This window comes from Varroa jacobsoni, unplaced genomic scaffold (genome assembly GCF_002532875.2).
Source record: "Varroa jacobsoni isolate VJ856 unplaced genomic scaffold, vjacob_1.0 scaffold_1398, whole genome shotgun sequence".
In the NCBI taxonomy this organism is placed as follows: domain Eukaryota; kingdom Metazoa; phylum Arthropoda; class Arachnida; order Mesostigmata; family Varroidae; genus Varroa; species Varroa jacobsoni.
This window is the reverse complement of record NW_019214300.1, coordinates 327,628-340,438: the sequence shown is the minus strand read 5'-3', so window position 1 is coordinate 340,438 and position 12,811 is coordinate 327,628. Positions and strand designations below refer to the sequence as shown.

Sequence of the window (12,811 nt, the reverse complement as noted above, 5' to 3'; positions counted from 1 at the left end):
GACAATTGTTATTATTATTGACAATTTTATTTGTTCATTGAAATGAGAACAGGAGCCTACATTATGATGTAGGTACCCGAGGTTATTCCTACATTATTTCGATGCGACCATGCGCGGCCTTAAAGCTGGCAAAACGCCAATTCACCGTACTAACATAATCAAGAATTCTAATGTTGGCTAGATAATTTTCGAATTGATTTTTTTTCAAATTAGTGAATTTTCGCAAATCTAAATGATGGATTTAACATGTGCTGCAGCCACAATAAAGTATGTACATTCGACAGATGATTGTATTTCTCACCTTTTAAGGGCTCGATATAAACAAAATGATCTTTTGCAGGAGTTAGCGGATGCGTGTATCTTACGCTACGTGTATTTCTTCGTTCTTTATTTTCCTGTTTGTTATTTTGTGTGTTATGTGCTCTAATTAAAAGATTTCGTTTTTCTGGTTCTTCGGGTCGTGCTCGAATAGGGGATGGGCTACTGGGTCAAGTCTTCGTTACCTTACCCCTGTGGCTTAAATGATTGTGTATTGCCTCACTCGATAACAGGATGCAGCTGCTGCCTCGGTTGCTGTTTGTTCTCTGAACGGACAGCTTTAAGACAGCTTTTTATTTTGTGCAAAGCGCCTGCATGAGCTAAAGACGCACGCAATCACACCGTCATGCTGGCGTGCTTCTTAGACTTCTTCTGTATGTGGCCCTTCTCCGGCACGCTAGAGCTTCGTGCCGATCATAACCCTGTTGCATTAACGGCCTTGAGACGATCTACGCTAGCGTTTCCAAGTTACGTTCGAAGCGGCAATCAGCTTCAATGCCAAATATTATAATCAACTTCAAAGTTGTGAAAAAAGGCGGTCTGGTTAGTTGATCTAGAGGTAGTGATGCCGGCACTAAGTGTGTTGCTATGTTATGGGAGCATTAGTAGTCGTTGCCTTCGCGTCGCCTGCTGTATTATACCGGTACTCACAGAAGGTAATGAAAACCGGGACAATAGGCCAGCAACGGTCGAGGGGCAAGGCAGGTCACAAGGAAAGTCTATGTTTACACTCGTCTTAACTGTACACCCTCTGCTGGGTATAGCAGATACTTTTGTCGCCAGCGACAATTTTCTACTATTTGGAAGACTTGCGACATCATCATCGTCACCGATAACACAGTGCACATTCGCTACCTGCTTCGAATAATAAAAGATCTGGCTTGAAGCAGGCAACCCACAGGGACCTGGTGGAAACAGATCGTAATTTGCTTGCGTATCTAAGTGCCTCATCGCGTCACTCCGAATAGCGTAGTTGCTTTGGCTGCCTCCTCATTGGTGTAGTGGAATTTATCTTATACATCTTACATGGCCTTCGATCAACCCATATTTGACTGTATTAGACGCTGTGAAAGCTTTGGGGTCTCGAGTGTATCAGGCTGAAAGCTTCGATTGCATAATAACCATGAAGTCGCGTGCAGGAGACAGCAAAAGGGGTAGCACAGAAACGGGAACGGCCGCGCCAGTCGTACCTTTGGACAAAGCGCACGTTCAAGCATTCTTCAAGCCAATCAGACATTCCCGGCCCTGGTCGTACACGCGTGGCAAGGATGCGATCTGATCGCAATACACGCAGACAGAATAGAGAAGAGCGTCCGTCTGATGACGGAAGAGCAAACTACGATAGAAGCTAGACTAATCAGTAAATCAACGGCGACATAAACGAGGTAGCGTGTCGTCTTGGCCGCTACTTGTGGCGGCAGTTGGAACGGGGTAGCAGTAAGTGCTCCTCCTGATGAAGTGGGATCCATCCAGCGTGTTTTGTCTTTCCTTCTGCTCTTCTCAGCCTTTTGTACGATAAGCGCCGTGGTTTGATTAAATGCGTCGTAGCATATGAGTGCGCGAGTACTTCGCGTGGAAAGTGAACATAGGAGCCTCGCGTTAAGGAGATCTATCGTTCCGCGCTCCTAACTAGTTACCCTCTCGAGTGTACTATATAGTGTAGGAATACATGGCAGGTGGAGGAAGTGAGAAGTGGGCGCAGGAACTGAGCTGCTTAAAGGACTATTGTTGTTGTTCTATTTCTATACCTTCGGGTAAGAACAATCGTGCATAGATGCACATGCATCGCTCCTAGCATCCTATTTACCGATTAATCGATGTTGAAGATGCACAATCTATATCACTAGGGTGGATGGAGCGGACTCTTTCTTTAGATGTACTTTCTATTCGGGTAAGTGCGGCGCAACGGCGCGTAACGAAATTTATAAGAGTAACGAAGACACATGTTCAGATTAAAACCAGCGCAAAAAACACACTTAAGCGTATTACATTTAATAATAATAATAATAGCATTCATATATTATTTTAGCTATTTTAATCACTTTTCATCGAAAAACAAAACTCAAGAGGCAACAGATTAAAATTAAAGCAAATCGCCATTGTGGCTATTTGAACTTCAACGATTCTACGCGTATCCGACTTAACATTATTTTCAGAATTAACGCGGTCTCTGACGTAGACATCACTACGACTAGCGATTGTAACAAACCTAAATAAATTGCCCCCATTTGCTACCTCCTGCGTTCGGGGGTCTTCTGTTGGTGAATCTGAAGAGAGACCACGTTATCGAAAGGAATAAGAACAACCGACTGTACACTAAGCCAATTTGCTAAACAAATAAATAGAAATCTGCTCAGATATTTGATTATTTGAGCATTGTACACAAAAAAAGGGGTCATCCTCTGTTCAGGTGGTACGCACAGCTGCTGCAAAAGTGCAGAACGTGTGCATTGTTAATTGTACTTACTGTACAAGTACTTTTCTGTCAAAAACAAAAAAGTTTTGCTATTACTATTAGATTACTGTTAGATAGAATATAATAATAAACAAAGTGGAAGTTTCCTACCCGGATAATTAGGACTATGGTTTAGTGATTCGATCAGCGTTTACTCAAGATCGTAGCAACTAAATTTCTGTTCTGATTTAGTAAGCAAGGGCAATACTGCCGATAGTATAATGCAAAGACAGATTTTAAAATGTTTCGAGCTACTTTAATTTGCATACTTGGAATAAAACGTACAGTGTCATAGAAATGTATCCATCTCTATTCATAGTTATTTATCTCGTATGCGTTGCACCTATCTACTCCTATACGATCGATAGGGATATCTTCGATTTTCCTTTCGTTTAGGCTATTAGGTATAAAATGAGCGTAGCAACACGTCGATCTCTTCCCTGTGTTAGTTTGTCTTTTAGACGTTTACATTAACACACACAAATATCAAGGCATTGGTAGGTTTCGAAAGACTGCCGGACTATCCTAGTTCCTCATGGCTCGCTCGTTCTGCTGTTATTCGCTCCGCTGGTGTGTAAACTTGAGCCGATACGGCATAAGCCTGTACGTTAACATAGAGGTATGTAAAAGAAGTACACGCCAAAACGAGCGAGGACGTCCAGCTTTTGACCCAAATATTTCATCGGCACTATCTGCTAGTGGCATCAGCTTTCGTGTGCGTGCCGGAAGCCGGCACATTTCACACGACTCGCGGTAGGGACCTGTTAAGTTAGTTACAGGATCCTTTCGAAAGCTTGCAAAAAGCCTGTTAGATCCTGCCTTCTGTCAAACGACGGGGGAGCTGACGCGAAACGCGATAAACGTAATAAGTGACAAAATGATGCTTGTCTTAGTAAAAACGACCGGCACCTAGGGAAGCGGCTGGTTACGGGTCGGGACGAAACCGGTCGACATCTCATTGCGCGAGTGGAAACCTTACAGGCACTGCGGTGCAGAATATAATGGACTTACCTAGGCCTACGTCATTGGCTCGCCAGGTTATGATGAAGGCCAGACAAGTTAAGGGCTTAGGACTGTCGGAGAAAATAAGGCTCAGGAAGCTATAGTGACAGGAATAAAACGCAAAAAAAAGATGGACATGTAAAACGACAGTGTATATATACACTACATACATCACTGGTAACGGTGCTTGCAATGAACTTTACGATCAAAGTCACCCCAACCATTCTGGCGTTTCCGCTGTATGTTAGGAATAACAGAGCAATATGGGGTCGTTGCCAGTCTGCAGTACCTCTAAGTCAAAATAATTTGCATCCAGAGCAATACAGTTAAATCAGAGATATTTTTAGAGAATGACTGACTGCCATCACGGTAATTATCATCCTATATCTCCCATCAAATGGTGTTTGTCGAACAATAATGTTATCGAGATGCTCTGACATTGGCTGTAACGGATAGCATGCAGGATGTAGTAAGCACACTACGAATGACCACTGCCATGCTGGCAACGGCTACGTGAGTCACGTAATAACAAGCACTGAATAACTTTCGTTTTTAGGTGCTCGAGCCGTTTAGAGTACGTTTTTTAGAATAAGTTTTTTTTGTCGAAACGCAACATTTTTTTTCTCTAAAAAAAAAAAACTTCCTAAAAATGCCCCGCGTCAAGAATATACTTAATTTTATCAATAAAGTTCTATACAGGTTTTTGTTATATTGTCTTTGGAAACAATAGAAAAACCCTCCTTTGCACTAGCATAAGCAGCAACCTAATCTGAAACAAATACACATTCCGAACTGATTCTGCCATACGACAGTGTTCAACTTCATTCCAGCTGAAAGCACCAGAGAGAACGAAAATCGAAGACGAAAATTGGCCGTGGCCTTTCTCGGCACTATGTGCTTAGCACGTAGCTTCCCCACAATACGAGACGTGGTTCATTTTTTCTTATTGAAAGGAAAACAAATAAGGTGCGTGAAAAATGTGGGTGGACTAGAGTGTACTGAACTGAAATAACCGGTGTGACGCACTGGGTTTTTCCGCGTTGATAGTTTCTGTTCAACTTGCGCTCCCTGCTTCGCGCGTACTATGATATGGTAAGTTGCTTACGTTTTTAACTCCTCACCACTTCGCGCACCGTTAATACATACTCTGAAATAGCGTAGTTAATATATCTCGCCAAAAGCTTCTTCCGAACAGGCGACTTTGGCTGTCCTCGGAGAGGAACAGAGGCAAATAGATGAGAAGCTTCTCTAGCAGTTTTTTACGACTGGAACCAAACTGCCTCCACTTTGTTTACAGAATGGCCTGCCGGGCCCAGATTTCCTTGGAACTTTAATTACCTACTGACCTAGCCACGCACCGGCGCGTGGCAGTGCGCATCTGCCTGGAACCGGCTGGGTTTCAGTTTTGCCCCACCAATGGAAACGCCTCGCTAACGAGCTAAGGGCACAGTTCTTTATACAGCTGTATGATGCGAAATGCAAGCGGGACAGTTATAACGATATCTCTCCTTCGAATCGAGTATATAGGAAGGGAGGATCGCCTATACAGATTACATGATCTGCTCCTGCACATCCGCGTCGACCTACCTATTAACCTGTTCAGAGGGCCTTCTCCTTGTTTCCGTTTTTCATATCTTGTAGCCTTTGTAAGCTACGTTGTAGGCATACAAACGGCAAGTATATGGACTGAAGACTGAGCCATCGTCGGCAACTGTAGCATTCGCAGCGACGTTTTTTCTTTGTAGGGATCTTCATTAATTGAGAGACACCTAAAAAAGAACGAGGCGAGCAGTAGGTACTTCTTGTGTTTGAGAGCACAGTTCAGCTTCGGCTGCAGTAGCGGAAGAAACTTGCATTACCGTCAAGACTAGACGCTTAAAGAATTTCACAAGAAGATTATATATATATATACTACTATACCACTATATATATATATAGTGAAAATGCTCTAGTATTCTAAGTTTTAATCGGCAAGATAATTTATGTGTGATGTAGATTATTATTAGAAGTTAGGGTAAGTGTTGAAGGGTACCATTAGGCAATGTATTTGCAGGCGACAACCCCTAGGCGGAGAGAATCTGAATAGAAGAATGCGACGATAAGATGCGAGACTAAAATCAACGTAAAGTTTGAAATGAAACTTTTCAACGTGTCTCAAGTTCATACAGCTAACTACTGAATATTTAACAACATTAATGGGCACTCTTTCAAAGACGGTAAGCTCTATATTGGTTTAGCTGCTTGCCCTGTATTTTAGCATCTGCTTTAAAGCAATTTTATTATCAGAGACTGGTCTCAGTTTCCGTTAAACGAGGCTCCGTCTCTAGGATATGGACCTTTTCGAGGCAAAACTATAAAGTGGCAGTGAGTGAACGAATGTTGGAGGCTTACCCCTATAAGAACTTTTGCTGTTTCTATTTATCAGGCCTTTTCAACAACCGATCCCTGAACTAGTTCTCGTCGTATTAGCGGCACAGAACTGCCCAGTAAGCGAATAAGGAGATGAGTGAATAATATGCTATCTCCAAGCTAGCTTTTAATTGTCTTTGTGGTACGGCTTCTGCAATTTCTTCGTAAGCTGCGGTAACTCTCTGATCCAGAATCTTATCCTGAGCTCTAAATCCAGAGCGTTGAGCCCTAAGCGATAGCAGAAGACAAAGAAGTGACACGGAAACGGCTGTTCCAGTTCAAAGTAGTCTTCTACTTCCGCTAGCCAAGACGAGTAAGGAAGGCGAAAAGATACTTTTTATGCTTGATCTAGCCAGACTCGCATCCATGCATTACGGCAGGGCGTAAACGCCACTGATTGAAGTAGTATCTAGCTGCTGGATCGATGCTTGCTCAGCCAGGTTACGACGCCGATATTGAGGCGAACAGCATTTAGACCTCCAATGGCTGCCACGTCTTTGACGGTGCAGGTCCATATCCATTTTTCAGCTGTCGCTCCATTGATAGAAAACGCAGAAATGCGTTTTCTAGAATCACTCGAGTGAGGACGGAGTGATTGGCAGGGTTATCAAGTTCTTTATAACTTAAAAGACCTTGACAAAGTTGTCCCTTAGACAACTTGATTTGTCTGTGTACAAAAACGGCACGTAATACATATTTTTCATCTGTATCACAACCGTCGGAACCTGCTCTGCTACAGTCATCTGATGAGGGCTTTTTCCACAATTAAATCAAAATAATATGACTACTTTCCATCAATCAAACTATTTTGCCCTTAGTATAACACTCTTTACGAAAAGCCAACATCTCGACCAAAATTCACACCTGACATCCTCGAGCGCTTAGTTGCTTTTTTTTTTGCCTCATACGTATGCGCACACGTTTGGCCCGATTACAACAGTAAAGCCAGCTAAAAATTAAGCAGTAAAACTAGGCTTGACCGAATTAGAATTCCTTCAAGGTTCTGTCTTACCAGACAATCGGGTTGTCGCGGATTCATTCTCAGTTGGAGATCGTGCATAGATGTAGTCGATAAATAAGCGGGCCAAGGCAGCGAAAACGTCATAGGAATCTGGATGTCTTCGACATAATACTCTGTACGTCCGTTTATTTTCCTTCTGCTCTTGTTGTTACCACCACTGAACTACTTCCGTCCAGTCTTCTTTGTGCCGTCATAGCATTACCTTGTCACTGTGTCTGACGATAAACGTAAATGACGCACAAAGCTACCGATCATTGAGGCATTGCTATTTAATAGGCTAGGCTGTAGGCAGCCGCCTACAGGTCCGTCTGTTTTTGGGCAATCGAGAACTACCGTCAACTTACGACTGGTTTCGTCTAGACGTATATAATGGTTAAGCGGAAACGGGGCGTAAAGTCGGGAGAACGGAAACCAACGCTGTGTATCATGTGTGAAGTGCCTCAATGGCACAATCTTTCACAGTTTTTCACACGCCGGCCCACCGCTGCCGTAACGACTATTAGAGGCAGAAAATTAAAAGTACGAAGGGCAGCCGTATTCCACACGTAAGCGTCGTGTCTGCGTGGTCCGCAGCTCGCCAGTAGTACTTCTGCTGCGAATACGACTCCTGCAAATAGACCTAAGCGGATGAAACGGTTAGCGGTCTAAAAAGCCTTTATATTATGACCAGAATAGATACGGGCTGGGGTTTGCCGTTTTTCAGCTACTGACTATTCGTTCATTCGTCAAGCAGACTCGGAAACGAGATAGGATGAAAGGAATATCGGCATCGGGTGGATATGGTTGATTTCGCTACATCGAAAGATACAGCAACTAGTTAAGTGATTGTATTACTATGTTGTAACTATCGTTATGGGTCATGCAGCACGCCTATACGGTTCAGGGCGAATGATAGACTATTTAATTGGAATGTGGGTCAAAAAACTTGTTGATAAATGTCATTAAATCAAACAGGCAGGGCACAGTGATAAAATGTTGTTTTTATTTTTCTGCCGTTTTTCAGTTTGTAGCTTCGTCGTGCATAAACGATGCCACGAGTTCGTGACGTTCAAATGTCCCGGCGCGGACAAAGGCGTCGACTCAGACGATCAGCGGACCAAGCATCACTTTGTGATCACTACCTACACGAGCCCCACCTTTTGCGACCATTGTGGTTCGCTTCTATATGGTCTCATACACCAGGTACGTAATGAGTCGAGCTAAATGAGGACCGTTCGCAATCCGATGATGTGAACGCGACACGGATGCACGTATAGGAATACCATTATAAAGGGTGTGCATGTGACGTGTTCATATGTGTTAGTTTCCCTGTCGCCATCGTAGTGCTAAACACACCTTGCTGCTATTCGTGCTGGAAAGGATCGGCCGTCTAAAACAAGCCTCATTTAAGGCAATAGAGGATATAACGCTTGAAGCATTCACGTTTGCCTATCTATGTGGACGCTTGTAAAACGTCGGATCGCAGGAGTTCAAGCAAACTCTTGAATCGGAACCTCAGTAATAGCGATTGATTCCTTCAAAATATGAGCGCGGCACTCACAAACAAAGCTAATGCACCTTGTTGTCTGTAGCTCAGATATACTTCCCCATGACATAATCCCCATGATGCCGCAGCTAGTAACGTGTTTGTAATTCTGTCACCTTATCGGTTTATTGTGTAATCTTATCGTCATGTAACTATCAGTTCTATTAGGTTATATATAAATTTAAAAAGCTAGAGAGCACTGCTTAACGATAGCTGATAGCGCTATTGTAGTTACTAACTCTCAGCTAGAGCTCAGTACATCGGATAACTCTAGGCGCAGGCTAGACAAAACTTTGACATTACATTTACAAAAGACCTAAAAATATTAGACTATTCTGAGCACCCTGGTTCATTTGCTTTCTTATAAGCGGACAATAGATGTGAAGTATTGACTCCACCGGATATTGCTGCCCTTCCTAAGATCTCTTTACTTTAGGAAAAGCTTTTCAAGCTTCCCTTAGCTAATTTTAAGTTTATGAATTGTCCTGCCAAAAACGGAGTATTTTTTTCCATAAAACAGCATGTCAGGCCTTAACGAGGTCATGCCAGGTCTCTTTTTAAGGTACCTATTTTCTCACCACTGTTCTTGTAAAACTAATAACTAAAACTTTTCCAGCGCGCGGCATCCATCGTATTACATATACATTGATATCTTTCCGCCTGTAAACGGGCAATACCGTCGCACCACGGCAGAGGTCCAAGCGTTTCTTTTCGGCAAAACAGATGACCTGGCGCTGGCCGTCTTTTGAATTTGCGATCCTACTTGGAATGTTGTAAGATAGATGGCCGGGCCAGGTTAGACTAGCTGAGGCGTTCGATTGTTCTGTTGACTGCTGCATTAGGTTATAGTTGGCTCGCAGAGGAACATCCTTGCTAGGGAAAAGTTTCCTTATCCTGCTGCTGGAACTCATGCGGCACTGTCCAGGTTGCCATGCCCATTATACGATCAGGACTACATGAGTAATGGCGGAAGAAAAGCAGCATCTTATAGCTCCTCCTTTCAGAGGGGAATAAGGTGCTAACTTCCTAACGCATACGTTTTCCTCACTAATTTACCGTTACACACACACAATTTTGACTTAAAGGAATACTAGGGGATAGTCAAGCGGTTTTCCCACTATCGAGCTAAAGAGCGCGTGTAAGGTCAGGCTTGTATCACATGATACAGTCTTCACCCAGCTGGAAAAATTTACGAAAAACAGGCAGATAGTGGACGAGGAGCCTGTTGCCTGTTGTCTTACCTGGCCGACTCAGCTGTTACAGTAACGAACGACTTAGTCCTCAGCAGCTGTAAGCAGTTGTAGCACAGACTTTTTGAAAGGGTCTGCAGCCTAATTTTCATCTATAACAACAAACTATGTGATGTTTACATAGGTGACAGAGGAAAAACGAAAAATGTTTAGATGACCAGCGATAGTCGGCACACGATGAAAATGAAGCCCAAACTTGTAGCAATGGAGTGTCCGTATCATAATCGTTAGTTTCCTTCTAGACGGTGCAATGCATTTAACTTCTCCATTTCATTACTGATTATATGTGATACTCAACTAGTACACTATCGTATTCCGCATCCCAGGCGGTTTCTGTGGGACTCCTAAATAGGGCAGCAACACAGAATAAATAATTACCAATACCGCCAAAGCTGCTTTAGTTATTACTATGATATTTAGGATGTGTTAGGGTTATAGTCCTTAGGCGAGGCCTAGAACCGAAGTGAGCGTGGTCGATGCCTCGCGATACTCATATACGCTTCTGGCTCTAAAAGAACCTTAAAGCTAAAAGTGTTACCTTTATTCAAACGAATTTTCTAGATTCGTATCTATTGATATCTATTGAAAATTACACTGTAGGTACTGGAATAAAATTAACACCTTTAATTAAATTGAGCTTTATTACTGCTGAAGTAGCACAGTATAATAATGAAAATAATCAAATAGAAACACTTGGAGTATAGTCCGAAATACCAGATAACTGAATGCTTATTCAAGATCTACTACAAAAGATAATAGATGAATATAAATATTAACTATGCAATTTTGCTATTTCAGGGGCTGAAATGCAAGGCATGCGACATGAACGTCCACAAGCGATGTCAGGAAAGCGTCCCTAACCTATGTGGTTGCGACCACACCGAACGAAGAGGACGCATTGACCTAAAGGTCAGAAACACATCTAGCATTAAAATACATCTCTAGCCACAATAGAAACCTCAGAAGCACTTTGGCCTAAGGCACTATTTTTATTGATAATGGACGATTGCAGTGATTGTGGTCTTGCTGTAGCTTACATAGACTAGTCGACGGTCATCATTTTAGAGCATATATATAGATGTTTTTTCACAGAAGTGCTAATACGTATGCGAAAAGCAATAACACTGTTGCTTATAGACCTGTTAGCTATTAAGGCTTTTTGCTAGTGAGTCATTATCAATACAATCGCTACATTGGTACATGTATTGTATTTAAACACACAACTTGTGTCTTCATAGTCTTACTGATATATATATATATATATATATATATATATATAAATGCCAAGTGATACTTTACTGCTCCTTCGACCTAACAGTTATATAAGAACGGTCCCGTTTTCGCTATTAATATTTCTCTCCCGGCAGTTGCCTGGAGGGGGAACTATTTTTAGCTGAAACTGTTATTACATGTATACAAGTTTAGACTACCGGTTGATGCTCTCAGCTGCACACAGCTGCTATTGAAGTCTGCTTCTTTAAAGGCGATGCAGTCGCTTGGTCTAGCAGAAGCTCAGCGACTAGGCTTGCCAGCTACTTAGAAAAAGAACTCACTCGGTAAACGTAAACGGATTTCCATAAAAATCTGTGAGACGGCGACACCACAGAAAGAAATACAGTAACTAACTTAGGTTACATAATACAATAGCTTTGCTCGTCTAGAGAATAAACCTATGTGTATTTCGACTAGCTCGATTTCTATTATAAGTCCACCTCGCCTTTTTTTTTTTTTCCCACTGGGACGCATGTTACGAAGTGGTAAGAAATGAGCGTCAAATATTAACTTGCTATGATGGCCAGATCCAACGGTATCGTTCGCTTTTTTTTCTATCGCTATCTATAGAATGTAATTCAGCACTAGTCAATACAGCAAATCAGCGAAGAGAAATAGTTCGTTACGAGTGATACTTCTTACACACTCGGCTATGCAGCAACCTTAACCCCCCCAACCTAAACCTCCTGACGCCTTTTAGCACCCGATGTCGTCGGTGTCCCACATGGGAACGTCTGTACGGTTGGTATATTTGTACGCGCCAATATTAATGGAACAGCCGCCTGTTCAAGCCATTTGTCTTCTTTTGGCGTCAATCAGCGACCACTTTAGTTGTTAGCCTGTGACGGCTGGTCGCTCACACCTCGCTGGTCGAAAAATCACTCGTTTTGAATAGGATTCTTCCCGCTCCGTTACCGGGCACTCTTTTTCAATGAAGTCAATGATCGAGGCAGTGGTAACTTTTTACCTCTGTGGCAAGCAGCCGAACACGGCAATCAAAAAAGGCTAAGGAAATATAGGTCTTTGATACGCTGTATCTGCCTACGGATCCGATCAACTCTGTGATTTCTTAAACTCTGCTCAAGTGGACTCGGCAAACCGTCGAGCCTCAAATCGACGGCCAATTTCTTGCAGTGGAGCATTGTCATGATCGCTGCCAGTTCTCACCGCATTTATATGACCGCTGTTGATATACGACCTTGTTAAAATGTATGATTAGACTTTACTTACATTAATTAAGGTAACTTCAATTCAAGGCGACTGATGACGTTACAAGAGATTTATATGACACAAGCTGAGTGAGAAAGGAAGACTTATTCTTGGACTTGAGGTAGTTTGCCCCACTCGGTTGATATATTGACATAGGAGCAGCGCTCCACGATAAAAGAGCAATGATGTTCGGGTACAGAGGAGCAACAGAGAAGAGCAAGTTCGGGTACAGAGGAGTACCCCTGTCATGAATTCTGACCTGGTACATAATCGGTAGCAGGCTAAAATCTATGGTTTTTTTTGGGTACTAGCTTTAGAACTGCAGAAAGGCTATCTTGATCATCGTTGAT

General features: G+C 42.6%; 1 protein-coding gene across 3 annotated transcripts in view; it reads left to right on the top strand.

Moving 5' to 3' along the window:
• The window catches only part of Pkc53E (Protein C kinase 53E), a 214,868-nt gene that overhangs the window by 169,191 nt on the left and 32,866 nt on the right, over nt 1-12,811 (top strand). For all 3 annotated transcript variants that reach the window (XM_086972146.1, XM_022849287.2, XM_022849286.2), the window contains 2 exons: nt 8,209-8,387; nt 10,779-10,889. In XM_086972146.1, the coding sequence (XP_086828272.1) occupies nt 8,209-8,387; nt 10,779-10,889 (290 nt within the window). The remainder of the gene's footprint in view (nt 1-8,208; nt 8,388-10,778; nt 10,890-12,811) is intronic.